The 16,530-nt window shown below is 47.2% G+C and overlaps 1 protein-coding gene across 5 annotated transcripts in view; it reads right to left on the bottom strand.

Annotated features, from left to right (window-relative positions):
• The window catches only part of B3GAT2 (beta-1,3-glucuronyltransferase 2), a 53,440-nt gene that overhangs the window by 17,804 nt on the left and 19,106 nt on the right, over positions 1 to 16,530 (bottom strand). For 4 of the 5 annotated variants that reach the window (XR_011504909.1, XR_006532092.2, XM_014845845.3 and 1 more), the window contains exon 2: positions 10,823 to 10,967. Coding sequence is in view for 3 of the 5 variants with exons in the window: in XM_014845845.3 (XP_014701331.3) it covers positions 10,823 to 10,967 (145 nt within the window). In the remaining 2 variants the exon portion in view is untranslated. Of the gene's footprint in view, positions 1 to 1,962; positions 2,139 to 10,822; positions 10,968 to 16,530 lie in introns of those variants that run through there. The other variant, XM_070514616.1, reaches the window with a different exon arrangement.

The raw sequence follows: 16,530 nt of genomic DNA, 5'->3' as shown, positions 1-16,530 counted from the left end.
AAAATTAAAAATAGAACTACCATACAATCCAGCTATCCTACTTCTGAGTATTTATCCTAAGAATAATAAAACACTAGTTTGAAAAGATATGTGCCCCTATGTTTATTGCAGCATTATTTACAATAACCAAGACTTAGAAACAATCTAAGTGTCCACTGAATGGATGAATGGATAAAGACGTGGTATATATATACAATGGGATACTACACAGCCATAAAAAGAAGTATCGCCATTTGTGACAACATGGATGGACCTTGAGGATATTATGCTAAATGAAGTAAGTCAGATGGAGAAAGACAAATACAATATGATTTCACTTATATGTGGAATCTAAAAAACAAACTCATAGATAGAACAGATTGGTGGTTACCAGAGGGAAAGGGGGTTGGGGGGTGGACAAAATGGGTGAAGGGGGTCAACTGTATGGTGATGGGTGGTAACCAGGCTTATGGTGGGTGGTCACTTTGTAGTGTATACAAATATCAAATTATAATGCTGGACACCTGAAACTTATATGATGTCGTATACCAATTTTACCTCAATAAAAAGTGTGTACCTAGTAAGTACAACGTGTGGACTTTCTCAGAGACAGTTTCCACTGACTGCTTTCCTGTGTGCTGACCACGCTTTATTTCTTTGCATGTCTTGTACTTTCCTGTTGAAGAGTGGACATTTTATATAACATAATGCGGCAACTCGAATCAGACTCTCTCCCCTCTCTAGGGTTTGTTGTTGTTGTTGTTACTGTTTGTTTAGTGACTTTCTTGAACTAACGCTGTAATGTCTCTGTTCTTTGCTCCGTGTGGCCACTGAAGTCTCTGCTCAGTTAAATATTGGGCGCAGACTTCCTAAAATGCCTGGAACCAAAGAGTCTCTCGCTCTTTGCCAAGGGGCTCTGTGTGCTTGTTGGGCACTTCCAAGGTCAGCCGGGCGGTTCACAGCTCTGGCCTAGCCTTCACCTCCTGCTTGCACAGAGGCTCAAGCTCAGCCCGAGGTCAGAACCCAGGGCCTTGTAAGGTTTTTGAACATGTGTACACAGACCTACACATCCATATGACCTTCAACAATCCCAGAAAGACATCAGGACTTTTTAAAGCCCTCTATGGAATGAAATATTCTCCTGGCGTTTTCTTTCAAATGTTTTGCTTAGCTTACTGTTTTTCACAACTGTTAACCTTGCCTCAGGGAGCAGTGAGGGTAAAAATCAATGGTTTGTTTTTAGTTTTTGCTTGTTTTGGTTTGGTTTTGGTTTTGTTTTTGACAAATACTGCTAGGGAAAAGGCTGTTTGCATTGGGTGAGCTCTGAGTGAGGTCAGATAAAGACAAGCCTGTGGACGGGGTTTTTCTAGGGAACTGCTGGGCACACAATGGCAGTTCTAGAATGGAGCTTGAGTGAGTTCCAACCCTGTCCTCCCCTTCCAGGGACTGCTAGCGTCAGTGGCTGCTGCGTCCACCACGACTGCAGGGCTCTTGGTTGTCACGGTGACCATGGAGCTGGGGAAGGGGGTGGGAGTAGGGCAGCCTGAAACACCGAGGTGCTCACTGCTCTTTCCAAGATTAGTCATTATTCTTGAGTAAACACCCTCCAGGTTGTTGCACACCTCTGGTTAACTTCCACCGTTCTAAAGGAGGTGATTTTGACAATTTTTGCCAGTATTCTCGTGGTTTTTATGGAGGAGTGGATATTTGGAGGCCCTTACTCACTATTTCCAATGATGTCACTGCCTTGCTCTTTTTCACACCCCCAAACCCATTATCACCCTTTGACACACATAAGCGTGGAAGAAAAAGCCACAGCATGTAGGGCACGAAGGTGAAAATGGAAGCCTACTACGTAAGTGCTTTTTTTCCCTCATCTTGTACCTTCCAGCCTTGGCATCTCAGAACTAGCGAACTGAAAAACAAATACGTTAATGGTAGTGTTTTAGGAATCATTTTTACCAGATTTAAATCAGATACAGAAAGCAGAAAAGAAGGCTACATAAAAGGAATGTGTCTTTATTTACTGTCATCTTCAGGTTCCCACTGTTTGATGCAGGTGTTCAACTACAGACGTCCTTGGTTCTGAGACTGGATGCTCGCATGTCACGACGTGCTCTCTAAGGACGGGATACAGACTCCTTCGCAGCCTCTGCTTCCTGAGGGCCAGACAGAACTATAGCTGTCCACGTTACTTCCAATTATCCTTTAGAATCATTTTCTTCCCGTGCAGAGAAGGCACGAAGCCTGGCCCTGCTGTTAGGTAGGCCTGTTAATCTGCTCCTGAACACTGCCCGAGACTTTGTGACTGCTTCAGGGTAAAACATTTTTTAAAACTTCTTGTCTAGTTTTGAAAACTCCTCAAAAGCCATTTAGCAGCCATTGTTCTTTGTGGAAAAAATTAAACACTCTTCCTTTCTAGGATGTATTCTTTATTTAATCTATAAATGGTTCATTTAAATCTCTACTCTGAAAACAATAAAGCATTGTAGAAAACCAAATCTTCTAAGGGAACAATCAGGAGGCTGAACAAGGATGGAAAACTTGATCCTAAGAATAAAAGTTAAATTAAGGAGGCTTAATTAACTGAAAACTAAAAATACCCATGACTGACTCGAGTCAGTTGGTGGAGGGAACCAAGGCACACCTCATCCTGATGCTACAGGGGGACGTGGTTCTGTCGGCTCGATGGCCAGACAGACTGACGGGCAGTGACCCATGGCTGCGTATGCTGGGCAGGGCAGGATGCACGGGCCTGGCGCCACCTGTCTAAGAACCACCGTTTCCTCCTTTGTCGCCTGGGAGACTTGCTGCTTTACATTATCCATGAGCACCACTGACTGTGCCACACACGCTGCTCTGGCCCCACCCAGAAAATACAGCACAACACGGGGAAAGGCATCTATGTTCCTGTTCCCCAAACCCCAGCACGCACGGGAAAATAATTTTAAAATGACAAGAGTGAGTGAGGACACGGAGAATGTGGATTGTTGATGGGAATGTAAAGTGATGCAGCCACTGTGGAAAAAAAGTACGGTGGTTCCTCAAAAAAATTAAACATACAATGACCATGCAATCCAGCAATTCCGCTCCTAGGTGTGTACTCGAAAGAACGGAACGCAGGGACTTGAAGAGGCAGCCGCACACTCACATTCACTGTTCACAACAGCCAAAAGGTGGAGACAGAACAGTGTCCATCAGTGCGTGAATGGATAAACAAAACGCTGTCTATACCTGCAACGAAATACTACTCAGCCTTAAAAAGGAGGCACTTCTGACACGTTACAACATGGATGAACCCTGACGACATCACGCTAAGTGAAACAAGCCAGACACAAAGGACAAACGTGAGACAACTGCAGGTCTGTGAGGGACCCAGAGCAGTCAGCTCACAGACACAGAGAATGGTGGTTCCCAGGGCCAGGGGTGGGGCAGGGGTCAGCGTTTAATGGGGCAGAGTTTCAGTTTGCAATGATGAGAAAGTTCTGGAGATGGATGGCTGTGATGGTGGCACAATGTGAATGTTCTTAATGCCACTGTACACTTAAAATGGTTAAAATGGTAAATTTTACCACAATAAAAAAATAAACTTGCATTCCCAGTGAATACAGGTGGTCTTTTCTATGGTTGGTGGTGCTTTTCAGCTGTTAGGATTTAAAAAACTCCCTTGTGCTCAAATTCTCTTCTTGCTTGACCAATGGAAATAATTCTATGGAGCATTCGCACACTTTTGGTAGCATGAGGCTATCCTACCTCAAACCCCCAGACTGACTCGGTGGGGCCATGGGAAGGGCTGTGTCTACTAACAAACTACAGTGAACTACAGCAAGGAGCACGAGTAGCTCTGACCACCTACACCAGCCGTTCTGTCTCTGGCTGCACTCTACAGTCACTGAGACTTAAAAAGCACCTCCCCCCAACACCAGGCCCCCCGCCCAGAGATTACGTCCTAATTGATCCAAAATGGAGCCCAGCTTCGGGTGTTTGTGCCAAGCTCCCTAGGGGGTTCTGATGTGTAGCAGGGTGAGACCCACACAACTGGACCCTCCTTAGAGGGCTCCTGGAATACAGCTCCAGATCCTCCTTTTTTTTTTAATCTCACCATTAAGAAATAATGGCAATGTGGTCTCAGAAGGAATAACAAGCTGCAAAACTTTTAGTTTTGATAATCCTTGAAGTAGAAAAGAAAGACAAGTTAAAATCATGAATTCAGCAACCATTACGAGGGATGCTGCGAGGCCTGGAGACGCAGGGAGACGGATGAGCGGGAGGTCCCCCAGCGGAGCTCAGGTAGCAGAGGAGGCATCAGCAGGCGGGACACTGACATCAGCGCCACCACGAGGACACATGCATAAGTGCAGGATGCTAGGGGAACATGTCAGAGCACCATCCACACTGGATGGAAAATCAGAACCAACTTCCCAGAGAAAGCAGTTCCTGCACCAATAGAGTCTTGAAAGGTGACTGGAAATCAGCCAGCAAACACGGGAAGACAAGGTGACATTCCTTGTTCTGGGCTGGAGGGCAGAGGTGCCACTCTCGATGGCCCCAGGCCCATCAGCTGGGGCAGCGCTTGGCTGACCCTGGAGGTCGGCGTGGTTGAGGGAATTAAAACGAGGTGGACTGAAGTGCAGTGTTCGGGACGAGGGTGATGTGGCTGCTCAGGGGCCGGGGAAGAACCCAGCCAACTTCAGCTTCTGAAGCCAGCACAGAGAAGTGTGTAGCCAGCGCCACCAACCTATGTGCCGAGGAAAACTGGCAGCGTGCCGGCCCCCAGGTGAGCGGAACACAGCAACAGTCCCCAATTCTTATTATTCACACCAATGAACTGTCTTTAATAGATTCCAGATGAAAATTCCAGCTACCGATGCTCTCCGAGGGAGTCCCAGGAAAGTCAAGGTGGTGAAAAAGGACATTTCTCCCCCTTGTGACCTGGTTAGAAAACATGAGACATTCTTGTGAATCCCGCCAGGTGCCATCAGTAACGCGTACAGAGAACAACTCTCCTCAGCTGCAGGGGCTGGAACGCAGGCCACGCCGGACGCCTCCAAGTCTAGGCGCACAACGGCGTTTTCCTTGGAAAGCTCAAACGCTTTTTGTTTGTTTGTTTAGTTTTTCAGCTGGGAAATTATGAAGATGAGCACATATCTGCTTCTTGACAAGTTTTAAACGATCTTTTTTTGAGTTTTTATTTTTCATCACTCTCTTTTTGGAGTATTTTATGTAAAGCAAGGCCAGTGTTCATCCCCACGTCATCCTGCATGCTGAGCTAATTCACTGAAGGATGCTGAGCACAGGTCCACCAGCCTGGAGAGGAAGGAAGTTCATCACGAGCCCAAAGCAAAACGTTTGCATGTTCTCAAGTATTAGCTTCAAGAAAAACCGAAAAGGCTCTACACAGTGAGGATTCCCACACTCACAGAACGGCAGGGACTCTTGTGCGTGTCTACTCCCCTTTCAACCTTGCATAACCCAGGAGGCAGGTGTCCGGTCCCTAACCTACAGGTGAGGAACCGAGACAGTACAGCCTGCGTGTGCCCCGTGGGGCCTGGGGGTCAGTGAGCCCCCTCCCCACAGCTGCCTGCACGGCTCTGACCCCCATGCTCATCAGTCACACAGCACTGAGCTGAATCCCCTGGTCACTCGTATGAGCCACTCGAACCCAGGCACACAGTCTGATCTTGCTTCTTGGTTCAGAGACACATTTGAGTGTCTACACGGAACCAGGTGCTCCGTATATGTGGTCTTGTTCTGTGAAGGATTGCATTTCCTGTTCTGCGGATGAAGAACATAGAGGCTCAGAGACCAAGAACTCAGCCACTGGCTGTAAACTGGTGAGGTGGGATTCAGGGCCCGGCGGCAGGGCCATCCCTGGAGACAAGTGGACCCGAGTTTGAATCCCAGCTCTACCACTTGTCGTTTGCAACCTTGGATAAGTGGCTCAGCCAGTCCAGGCCTCGGTTTCCTTATATTTAAGTGAGGACAATTCACAGGGTTGGGTGGAGACTAAGTAAGAAAGCACAGGGTGCCTAAGAGCCCCCGGTGCCTGGTCAGTGCTCCACAGACGGTCATTACCAAGTCTGCTCGACTGCCCTGACACGGGGAAAACTTCCGGTTTCAAAGTTCGTAGTCCTGAAGGAAAGCTTTATTCCGCTGAAATTCTGAGGGGACACTCTCCACCACCACCACCTCAGCACCCTCGTCTTCCACATCCATGACATGAGGCCTCCAACAACTGAACTCATGATTTGTCCACCTCTTCTCTCCAGGGACTACTGGCCAGTCCATCCCAAAACCCCCTCGTTGGCCCTGCCCTTCCCTGCCTCCCGCCACCAGCAGCCACTCTAAATGACTGCTCCCAGGACGCAATCCTAGGCCACCACAGGCATCCCTGGGAGCTCATCCCGTTCCCAGGGCTTCATCACACCCACACCACAGGACTCCAGGCCACAACACCAAGAGACTTCCCATCCCTCTGGAAACCACACCTGAGAAACAGTTTTATCACTTGATAACCATGTCTCATTTTTATCAGTCCTGATGAAGTCCACAGGCAAAGCTGAAAGTGAAGTCCACAGGCAAAGCTGAAAGTGACCGTGACACACCACTTCACACCCCTCTGCTTTGTGGATGAAAGCATGATAAAAGGGGCTGCCGGAGACACTCTTCTTTAGGACAGGAAAGTTATCCCTTATTGAGCCTGGGGTCTGAGAAAAAACTTGTGTGGCCTTTTTGCCAGGTTCTTGGCAAGGAGCTTGTCAAACCCTTAGAATTTCCCAAGTGACAGGAGTGACTCTGTAATGCTGATGGGGTGGCTGGTGGTGGGCCCTGGGTGGCTTCAGGATGGGGCTGGTCACCAGAAAAACCAACCATGTGATTAGAGGGTTGGCACTTTGGGCCGTCCTGACCTCTGGGGCTGGAAGCTAGAGACTGAATTCAATCACGTGGCCGCTGATTTGGTCAATCATGCCTACGTGATGCAGCTGCAGTAAAAACTCTGAATGCAGAAGCTCAGTGGAGCTCCCTGGGCTGTGAGCACATTAATGTGCTGGCAGGGCGAGGCAGCCTAATTCCACAGGAAAAGCACAGAGGCTCTGCCTGCTCTCGCAGACCTCACCCTACGGGTCTCTCCACTGGCTGGTCCTAAATTGTAGCTTTTGTAATAGAACTGTAATAATAAGTAGAGTGCCATCCTGAGTTCTGCAAGTCCTTCTAGAAAATTATCAAACCCGAGAGGGTTGTGGGAAACATCAAATTTATAGCCACATGGTCAAAAGTGAAGACGGCCTGGGAAGCCCCACAGTGTGGCTGGTGTCTGAAGTAAGGGCAGTCTTGAGAGGGACCGTGCCCTGTAACTTGCAGGTCTGTGCTAACTCTGGGGGGTCAGTGCCAGAGCTGAACGACAGTGCACCCAGTTGGATTTTTACTGGAACAGAATCCCTACTGTGTGCCAGGCACTTGACTGGGAACCATATACACTATCATTGAAGGAGGACAGCGCCCTGTCTGCCACCTTCTCAAGTTAAGAATAAAGTGCATGCAAATGTTGAGAGCTCAGAATAAATTATCGCAGCCTTAGGTTCTGAATGGGAGCAAATCTACCCCTCTTGGCACAGCTGAAGATTACTTTAAGCTCAGTTCTTTCAAGCAACGCTCTTATTGACACCTCTCTGGAAGTGAGCGTCACTTGAAAGTAACTCCCTGACTTCAAAACAGAGCTAACAACTGCCTGGACTGCCTCGCTTTCAGTCACTCAGAGCCCGCCAGCGGTCAGTGCCCGAGGTGTAGTGACTGAAGCCCAGGGCACAGACCAGCCAGGTCCCAATGGCTTGGCAGAGCAGTGCAGCCACTGACCAACCGCAGACGCCACCTGCCGCTGCTGCCAGTGCGGGGCGGCCCCGATGCCTTCCTTCCATCTGTGGGTCAGCATCTTAAGTTCTTTTCCAGGATTAATCATCAGAAATTTTTTTTTCCCCTCAGTACAACAGAAATAATCTTTACTTCTGCCACTAACGTTTTGCATATAATTTCAAAACAATGTTTTCTCATCTGAGAGTAAAAACAGCATCTACAAAGTCCAATGTGGCAGAATACAGACAGACACTAAGTCAAACTCCCTGGACGACACAGCACAGCGGACCCAACGCCTGACGCTCGAATGAGCGGCTCGTGCTGGGCTGGGCCGACTTCACAGGAGTACAAGCTGGTCAGACCCTGAGGGGCTCCCACCAAATCTGCTCAGTGTCTGCGCCCCCCCCCCCCACCAAAGCAGGACAGCTGTGGAAATGTTACGTTTGGCTCTAAGCTCCACATTTCTTAATCAGCTGTGGAAATCCAGGAGGGACCCAGCTCGCACGCAGCGCTCTCCCTCCGCGATCACAGACCCCCTCGTAAGCAGCACTCGTCGTCCACGAGGGCACGGCAGGGAAGACGGCTCCCAGCCTCCCTCTCTCTTCTGGAAATCGTGAGTGTTTGTGCAACTTGAAAATGAGCGGGAAGTGCCACTGGACACAGAGGTCCTCAAGGCCCTCCCCTCTCCCCACAGAGGAGCAACGAATCTTCCATGGGGCCTAAATAAGCCGGGACTTTTCAAGTTTTAGAATGAGAACAAAATGCCTCAAAATCAGAATCATTATCTTATCAACCAAACCAGTCTCAGTTAACGGCTTCCAAAAATATCAGTAACTTACTGAAAACTAATTTGCAAAGCACGTTCATGTGCGAAGTGAAGGAAATCATTTAACGTGGCAAAGGTTGTTCCCTTGGAGATAGAAATGCTATTCCTATTTTAAAACAAGGATAATTAATACAAATCATTCATATTTTATGACAGGTCTTATATTATGCAAATATATTGAAATACTCAGAAAAATCCAAACGTCAGTTATGTCACGGAGAATAGTTTCCCAGGGAATGTGGCAGTGAACGAGCATCAGTATCTTGCCGTGGGCCAGCCCTAACGCACAAACCCACGTGCCTTTCTTGAACTTTAGCTCTAACTATTGGGATCCAGACTGTGGGGCGACCAATGCGGAATACTCAATGGGTTCACTGGATGCTTGAGCTTCTACATCAGGTTCTTACCTCAAGTCCAGGAGGAGTTACCTGAGCCGCCCTCACCCTGCAGTGGCCTTGCAGAGTGACGGGCAGGGATCCTGTGTAAGGGACGTGTCTGGGAGGATCGTGTTGAAACGAGGCTCCGGGAAGGAGAAGAGCCAAACATCTGTCAGAGGGCTGCTTCAGCCGTCAGGACTCCTCCGAGAGCCCAGTGCCCCGGGCTGTTGTCCGAGCTTCCCAGGAGGGAAGCCAGAGCAGGAAGGATACACTGGAGAAGACCTCAGCGGTCACTCGCGACACTGCCTCATTTTGCCCAGGAGAAGCCAGGTCCCAGAGAAGCCAGACTTTGCCCAACGTTCTCCAGGTTTTCTGCTCAAGGTACCCTGCTAATCAGAAGGAGTCTGATTCTCAAAAGACATATTCAGAGCCATGAACACGGACTCGAGCGAGGACAGGCCTCCCTGGAGAACCCTCGGGACCTTCCCAGCCTGGCCCACCTGCCTCTCCGTCCGCCTTCAGGTCAACGCTCTGGTCGAGACGCCAGCTCAGCCCTGGGGCCGCACGAACTGAAGACCGAAGCGTAAGTTGAGGGTTAGAAGAGGAGGGAGAGCCCAGGAAGCAGACGGGGTGTGGGAGAGGGCGCCCTGGGCAGAGGAAGAGACCTAGATTGTCCTAGGGGTCAGAGGCCACAGCCCCACAAAACGGGCCCGCAGGAAGTGTTTGTTAAACGCTGAGTAAGAATGTCCCAGTTTGTCCTCTCCTGTGATGCAGTGTGACAGACCCATCACAGTGCCGTCCACGAGCGCTTGCCCCACAGCTCTCACTCCCAGTATTCTTCACCATCTCGCTCCTGCAAATTCACAGTGTGGTCAGACAGAAGTGGGGAATCCAGTTCCGAACACGGCCTTCACCCATCAGAACGCTGAGCATCAGGGTTCTGACTGCAGCGGGAAATGCACACAAGATTGGCCAGGCACAGGAGGCCGCCCGCCGGGCTGAAGATGGTGAGAGCAGTTTTGAAGCTCTTCTGCCTTCATCTTCTAGGTTATAGATGTCAGTGACTTTTTTTTGCCTCTAAGCCTCATGTTTCTAACTGCATCCTTCCACAGTTATCACAGGCATCACTTTATATAACCCACAGAAAATGAGTCACTTTATGATGAAGTAGCTCTTTAGAATTTGTGGTCTACCATGGTTCTTACTCAATTCAGTTGGTTGGTCAGAGAATAAAACCATTCAAAGACAGTTACACTCAAAGTTAATAGATGCCTGAGAAAATGGTAATCCAACTTCATATATTAGCTATTAAATGTATCAATAAGCACTAAATTTATCAATGAGCATTAAAATGATTGGCTTGTCAATTTCATATCACTATTAAATTTATCAATAAGCATGAGATATAACAAATTGGACTTCTAGAGAGAGGTACCAAAAGGTACAGTCGACAGAGCCCCGTGGGGCAGGAGCCAGGCCCTGAATCGCCAACGCCAACCCAGACAGACCTGGCCCATAATGCGTCCTAGATGAAGGGCCGGCCGCACGGTCAGCTGACACGATGGAATGGAAAGAGGATTTCCTAATCACCCCCAAAAAACACTTCCACCTGAACTGACCACAGAACTGTTTTGAAAGTTTAGTTAAATAGTTCATCTGCTGCATATGGTATATTTTGGCTCAAACCCCTTTCCAGGTCTTTCAAAGGTGCCTCCCTCCAGTGCCCTGTCACAAACAGTGTCGGCAAGAGCACTCAGGCAGGGTAAATGCCACCCTCCACACTCCTCACCTGCCATGTCGATGGCAAAGGGCCTGTCTGCTCTCCAGCCCGTGTACCAGCCAACGACTTTGCCGTTCTCCACCAAGGGTCGTTCGTAGCGTCGCCCACCAACCAAGCCCACCGGCCAGACAGAGACCTTGCGCGTTGTTCGCATCTACAAAAAAGGGGAGAGAGACTTGGTTCAAGTTTCCTTAGGGAAAGAACTTGAAGGGAGGAAAGGAAGGGAGCCACAGAGCAGAAATGGGCAGGGGGCGTGCAGATTTCCTAAACCACAAGTTCCCTACAGGACCCTTCTGCTGGCCGGCGGCTCCCCTTCTCCTGGTCTCTGGTGGCTGAGGGCCATCGCTGTGTGAGGGCCATCGGTCCTGGACGCAGCCAGTGGCTCAGGGCCAAAGAGAAATGCCACAGGCGTCCATAGTGAACATCGCTCAGACGAAGCTAAGGTGTGACTATAGGATATTTTCTACTTGTTTCAAAGGCGAATATTTCAAAAAACACTTTGTATGTTCGGAGGCGAGAGGCTCACTACCCATCTCAGAAACTTTATTACTCAGCAACAGCAAAAATTTCGCTCAGAGGGGCCACGGGAGTTGCCTTTCTCCAAATTTTTTATTGCTACAGACACATGGAAATCTTGGCTTGGGATAGTCATAATGGGATCCAGACACAGAACAGACACCAGGCATCCCCCAGAGTGCCAAAAAGAAAAACGAGCTCTAAAGTCACCTGTCTCTCAAGGGCAACTGGGCCAAACTAGAGAAGAAGCTGCCCCAGGCGGGCAGCTGAGCGCTGGCTCCTTTCCCAGGTACACTGCTGCACCCAGCAGAGTTCGGGTCAAGACGGCCCTCAGCTCAAAGTCATCTGCTGGATTTCTTCAAGGAGAAAGACATGTACACCAGAAAGCTTGCTGACATCAGGCAGCATCTTGGGGAAACCACCACCCTCCTCCAGGATGGGTGTTGGACAGGGCAACAGTAAAAATAATTAGAAGCTCCCATTTGCTGAGCATCCCAATTTTACTTACTTATTTTATTTTTTTTTTAAAGATTTTATTTTTTTTTTCTTTTTCTCCCCAAAGCCCCCCGGTACATAGTTGTATATTCTTCGTTGTGGGTCCTTGTAGTTGTGGCATGTGGGACGCTCCCTCAGCGTGGTTTGATGAGTAGTGCCATGTCCGCGCCCAGGATTCGAACCAACGAAACACTGGGCCGCCTGCAGCGGAGCGCGCAAACTTAACCACTCGGCCACGGGGCCAGCCCCTTTACTTACTTATTAATATCCCACCTATTCCAAAAAGAGGATTTAAGGGTGTAAAGCATTCCAGGTAATAAAGACGTCAGTATTTTGGGCTTCCCCAAATCTGAAATTACTATTTTTATAGTCCATCCCTTTTCCAATAAATTAATCACCATTGCTTGTGCTAGCTCATACTAACTTACATGATGATTTTTTTTTAAAGTTCCACTGAGGTATAACAGAGCACAGAAGAGAGTTAGTCCTGAGACTGTCGTCTTCCCAAACGCCTGCTTGCAAGGATGGTGCTTGGCAGGCACATGGGAACTTGGCTTTTGAAACAGTCCCCACACTGATACGGTTCTTTGCCTGCCTGGGGCACTGAACACTTTATTTCCTTCTGGGAATCTGAAATATTGATGGGCAGGGGGTGTCTATATGACCAGCCCCCCAGAAAAACCCTGAGCCCTGATTCTTATATGGGTTTCCCTGGGCATTTCTGCTGCTGGACGGAGGGTGTGCTGCATGTGGCTCCCCATGGGCGGGAGAGCACGGGAAGCTGCACATGGATTCCTGCAGACGCTTCCCCACGTCTTTCTCCCGCACTCATCGGCTACGTGTCCTGACTGTCGCTGTAATAAACCTGGGCCACAAGTACAACTGTGTGCTGAGCGCGGTGAGTCCTAGTAAATCACCAAACATGCGGGTGGTCTCGGGGACCCTGGAGAGAATAAAATGCACTTTTTAAAATGTAAAACTTGATACATGTTGACATACGTATACAACCACGAGACCATCAGCACTGTGACGAGAATGGACATATCCATCACCCCCTGTGCCTTTTAACCCCTCCCTCCACCTCTCCACATGCCCTGTCCCCATGCAGCTACTCATCTCCCTCCTGTCACTATACATTGGTTTGCATTTCCTAGAATTTTACATGAATGGATTCCTACAGTATACATTCTGCTATTTTTTTTTAATTTGGCTTCTTTCACGAACATAACTATATGGGGATTCGTTCATGCTGTAACATGTATCAATGGTTCATTCCTTTATATTGCTGAGTAGTATTCTATCATATGGATGGACTGCAGGTTTTTCTTTTTTATTCATTCTCCTGTTGATGGACATTTGGGTTGTTTCAAGCTTCTGGCTATTACAGATGAAGCTGCTGTGAACATTGTGTACAAGTCTATGTGAACTTCATATTTTTGATAAATACCTCCGAGTGGAATGGCTGGATCATATGGTAGGTGTACATTTAATTTTTTAAGAAACTGCCAAATTATTTTCCAAAGTGGTTGGGCCATTTTCCATTCCCACCAGCGGTGTGTGAGCATTCTACTTCCTCCCATCCTCACCAGCACTAGGTGTGCTCAGTCTTTAATTTTAGCCATTCTAAAAGGTACGAATAGTGTCTGGTTGTGGTTTCAGTTTGCATTTTTCTAATGACTAATGAGGTTGCATATCTTTTCATGTGCTTATTTGCCATCTGTATCTCTTTTTCAGTGAAATATCTGTGCAAATATTTTGCCTATGTTAAAATTATTTCCTTACTATTGAGTTTTGAGGGTTATTTATATATCCCGCATACAAATCCTTTCTCAGATATATGATTTATAAATATTTTCTCCCAGTCTGTGGCTCATCTTTTCATGCTCATCATAGTATTTTTTCAAGCGCTTAATGTTGATGAAGGCCAAGCCACCAGCTGGTTCTTTCATGGATTGTGCTCCTGGTGTTGTGTCTAAGACTTCTCTGCTGCCAACTCAAGGTCACAAGCATTTTCCTTTCTAGAAGTATCACAGTTGTAGGTTTTACACTTAGGTTGTGATCTATTTTGAGTTAATCTGTGTGTATAGTATGAGGACTGATTGAAGTCCTCTTCCCTTTGTTTTTGCATACAGATATCCGGTTGTTCAAATGATATCTAATTGTCCCAAAGCAACCCAACTGCCTTTGCACCTTTGTCAAAAATCAGTGGCTATGTATGAGTGGGTGTATTTCCGGACTTTCCAGTCTGATCCGCTGGTCTGCCTGCTGATCTCCACGCTGACACCACACTGTCCTGATTTACTGGAGCTTTATAATAACTTTCGTAATCAGGTAGTCTTAGTCCTCCAACTTTGTTCTTTATCAAAGTCATCTGGACTGTTCAAACTCCTTTTCATTTCCGTTTGAGTTCCAGAGTCAGTCTGTCCGTTTCAGTGGACTCTGACTGGGATTGCGCTGAATCCACATGTCAACTTGGTGAGAACGGACATCTTAACATTACTGAGTCTTCCGGCCCATGGACACGATCTCTCTCTTCAGTTGTTTAGAGCTGTAATTTCTCTCAACAGTGTTTCGGTGATTTAATTCTTGAATCAACATTAATGTTTCATGCTTTTGTGTCCTAGGTCTTCCATATAGGTGGGAAAAAAGCCCCAGAAAATTCACTAAAATTTTCACAAAAATACAGCTCCCTCCCCAACTCACTCCACTTTCAGACTCCTGTTCCCTCACTCACTGCAGAAAGAGAAAACATTTCAATTTTCTTATCTTATATATCAAAATTACTAAGAAACCAAGTTAAATCTAATTTATATGTTTTTCTTAAAATAACAGAATGGCCTTATAACTATAAGGCACTAAAAATAGTATTCTTTTTTTAAATATTTTCTTAAGATACCTATGATTTTTCAGCTCCTAACTTGCTTTTGCCCAGAGCTTTAAATTTTCAAATCTGTGCAAGCCTAGGAAGCAGACTCCATCTCAGACTCTCGTGTCCTCTTGAGAGAACACAGCTGTGCCCTGCACACAGCAGGTGCCAAAAAGTTCTTGATAAGTGTGTAAGCCCCAGGTAGAAATGTGGGCCACATGTAACAGGCCATCTGTGTGTGCCTGTGCCGTGCAAGGGACAGCTCACAATCAAAGAGGAAGACAGACAATAAAAGAACGGAAGGCAAAAATGTTCCGAAAATAGGAAAAGAGAAATGGCCATGAAAGAGAATAATAAGCCATAACTGCGGGACCTCTAGTAAGGAGGAGTTAAACATGGCCAAGGGAGTTTTGTGGCAGACTTTTCGCTTAAGCTGTGTAGGATTTTGCCCACAGACTACAGAGTGGCCTGGGCTTCAAGGTGATGAGATGAATCAAAAAGCAAAACTTCACATTTCTGGGCCAGTTTCATGCTAGAAAATGTAGGTTTCACTTAGCACACTCCAGATTTCTGAGAGCAGCTCAGACTTGCCACTTGCTCACGTCTTATGTTTTCCAAGGGTCAGGCGTGCAAGGTGAAGTGATGACTGTTTGAACGCAGGGATGTGGCAGGCTTATGTTTCCAGGTACGCTAAATTTTAAAAAGTTTGTCATTTAAATAGCTTAAAACTTCGGAAAGATCCTGATGCCCTTGCCACATATGCTGCTCTGAGATTCAGCATGGAACCTTCGTCACGGAGTTAGACACACAGCCCCTGGGCACACGATCGCTGCAGCACACAGAGTGTGCAGACGTTTCAAAGGAAAGTAGCACAGCTGTTTACAGAACTTCTTCATTTCACCCCCCGGGGTCTTTCCTTTGTTCTGTGTCCTTTTCACTCAAGCTATGCTCTTTAAGGATTCCTTGGCAGCCAAGTTCTTTTCTGAGAGGGGGAAACTGTAACAAGGACTGTTCCTATGAAAAGTAAAAGCACTTTCATATAACTAAAAGATCGTCAGTATTTAAGAGTTTTGTTACTTTCTTAACACAAAATAGCAGTTACATAACAGGCACAACTTCAGGTGCCTGGTGTGAGCTCCAATCTAAAACTGAGGAATGAAGCACTGGAAATTAGGAAAAAGAGGAAGCAATTCACAGATTTATAAGAGTTATGATACTACAAACAGGTCTGATCCCCAAAGGCATTCTCTTCCCGTTTATTTATTCAATTTCAAAGTCACATTCTCCCATTTATTCCTTTCCCCATGACCCACAATTAAACGGACAGGACTTGCATAGCAATGCTAACCAGCCAAAACCCCAGGCAGAGTAATTGCCAGAGACCCCATGGCCACAAAGGACACAGGAGAGGATTCGGTACATGCCCACACCCCTCCAGGCTAAATGCTGCTGAAACCTTCCCAGGACAGGTGGAGCTTGTGGTCTTCATCTTCTCCAGGAAAGGAGGGAGGCAGGTAACAACTGTGCGCTCCCGTGTCTTACCAACAACCAGCTCCTGTTTCTTTAGCCAACTCCTTTTTCTTCAGCTGTAAGCTGCATCCTTTTGGTCCCTCCCTGGGAGATGGCTAGCAGCCAGCTCCGGAGACTGGAGCCCTTGAAAGGATGACACGAGGGTGATCGTCAGAATGCCCTTAGAGGAAAACAGAAGAAGCTAAACAAATGTCTTCAGCTCCCTTTGAGACACACCAATAGGTGAAATCTTGTTTTATTTTTTCCAAAGAGAAATGAAAAAATTCTTGATCTTCTGAAATGTCAGATGCTATAGGTAATCTCAAGGAAT

Source organism: Equus asinus, chromosome 8, assembly GCF_041296235.1.
Source record: "Equus asinus isolate D_3611 breed Donkey chromosome 8, EquAss-T2T_v2, whole genome shotgun sequence".
Taxonomy (NCBI): domain Eukaryota; kingdom Metazoa; phylum Chordata; class Mammalia; order Perissodactyla; family Equidae; genus Equus; species Equus asinus.
This window is presented reverse-complemented; position numbering and strand designations above follow the sequence as displayed.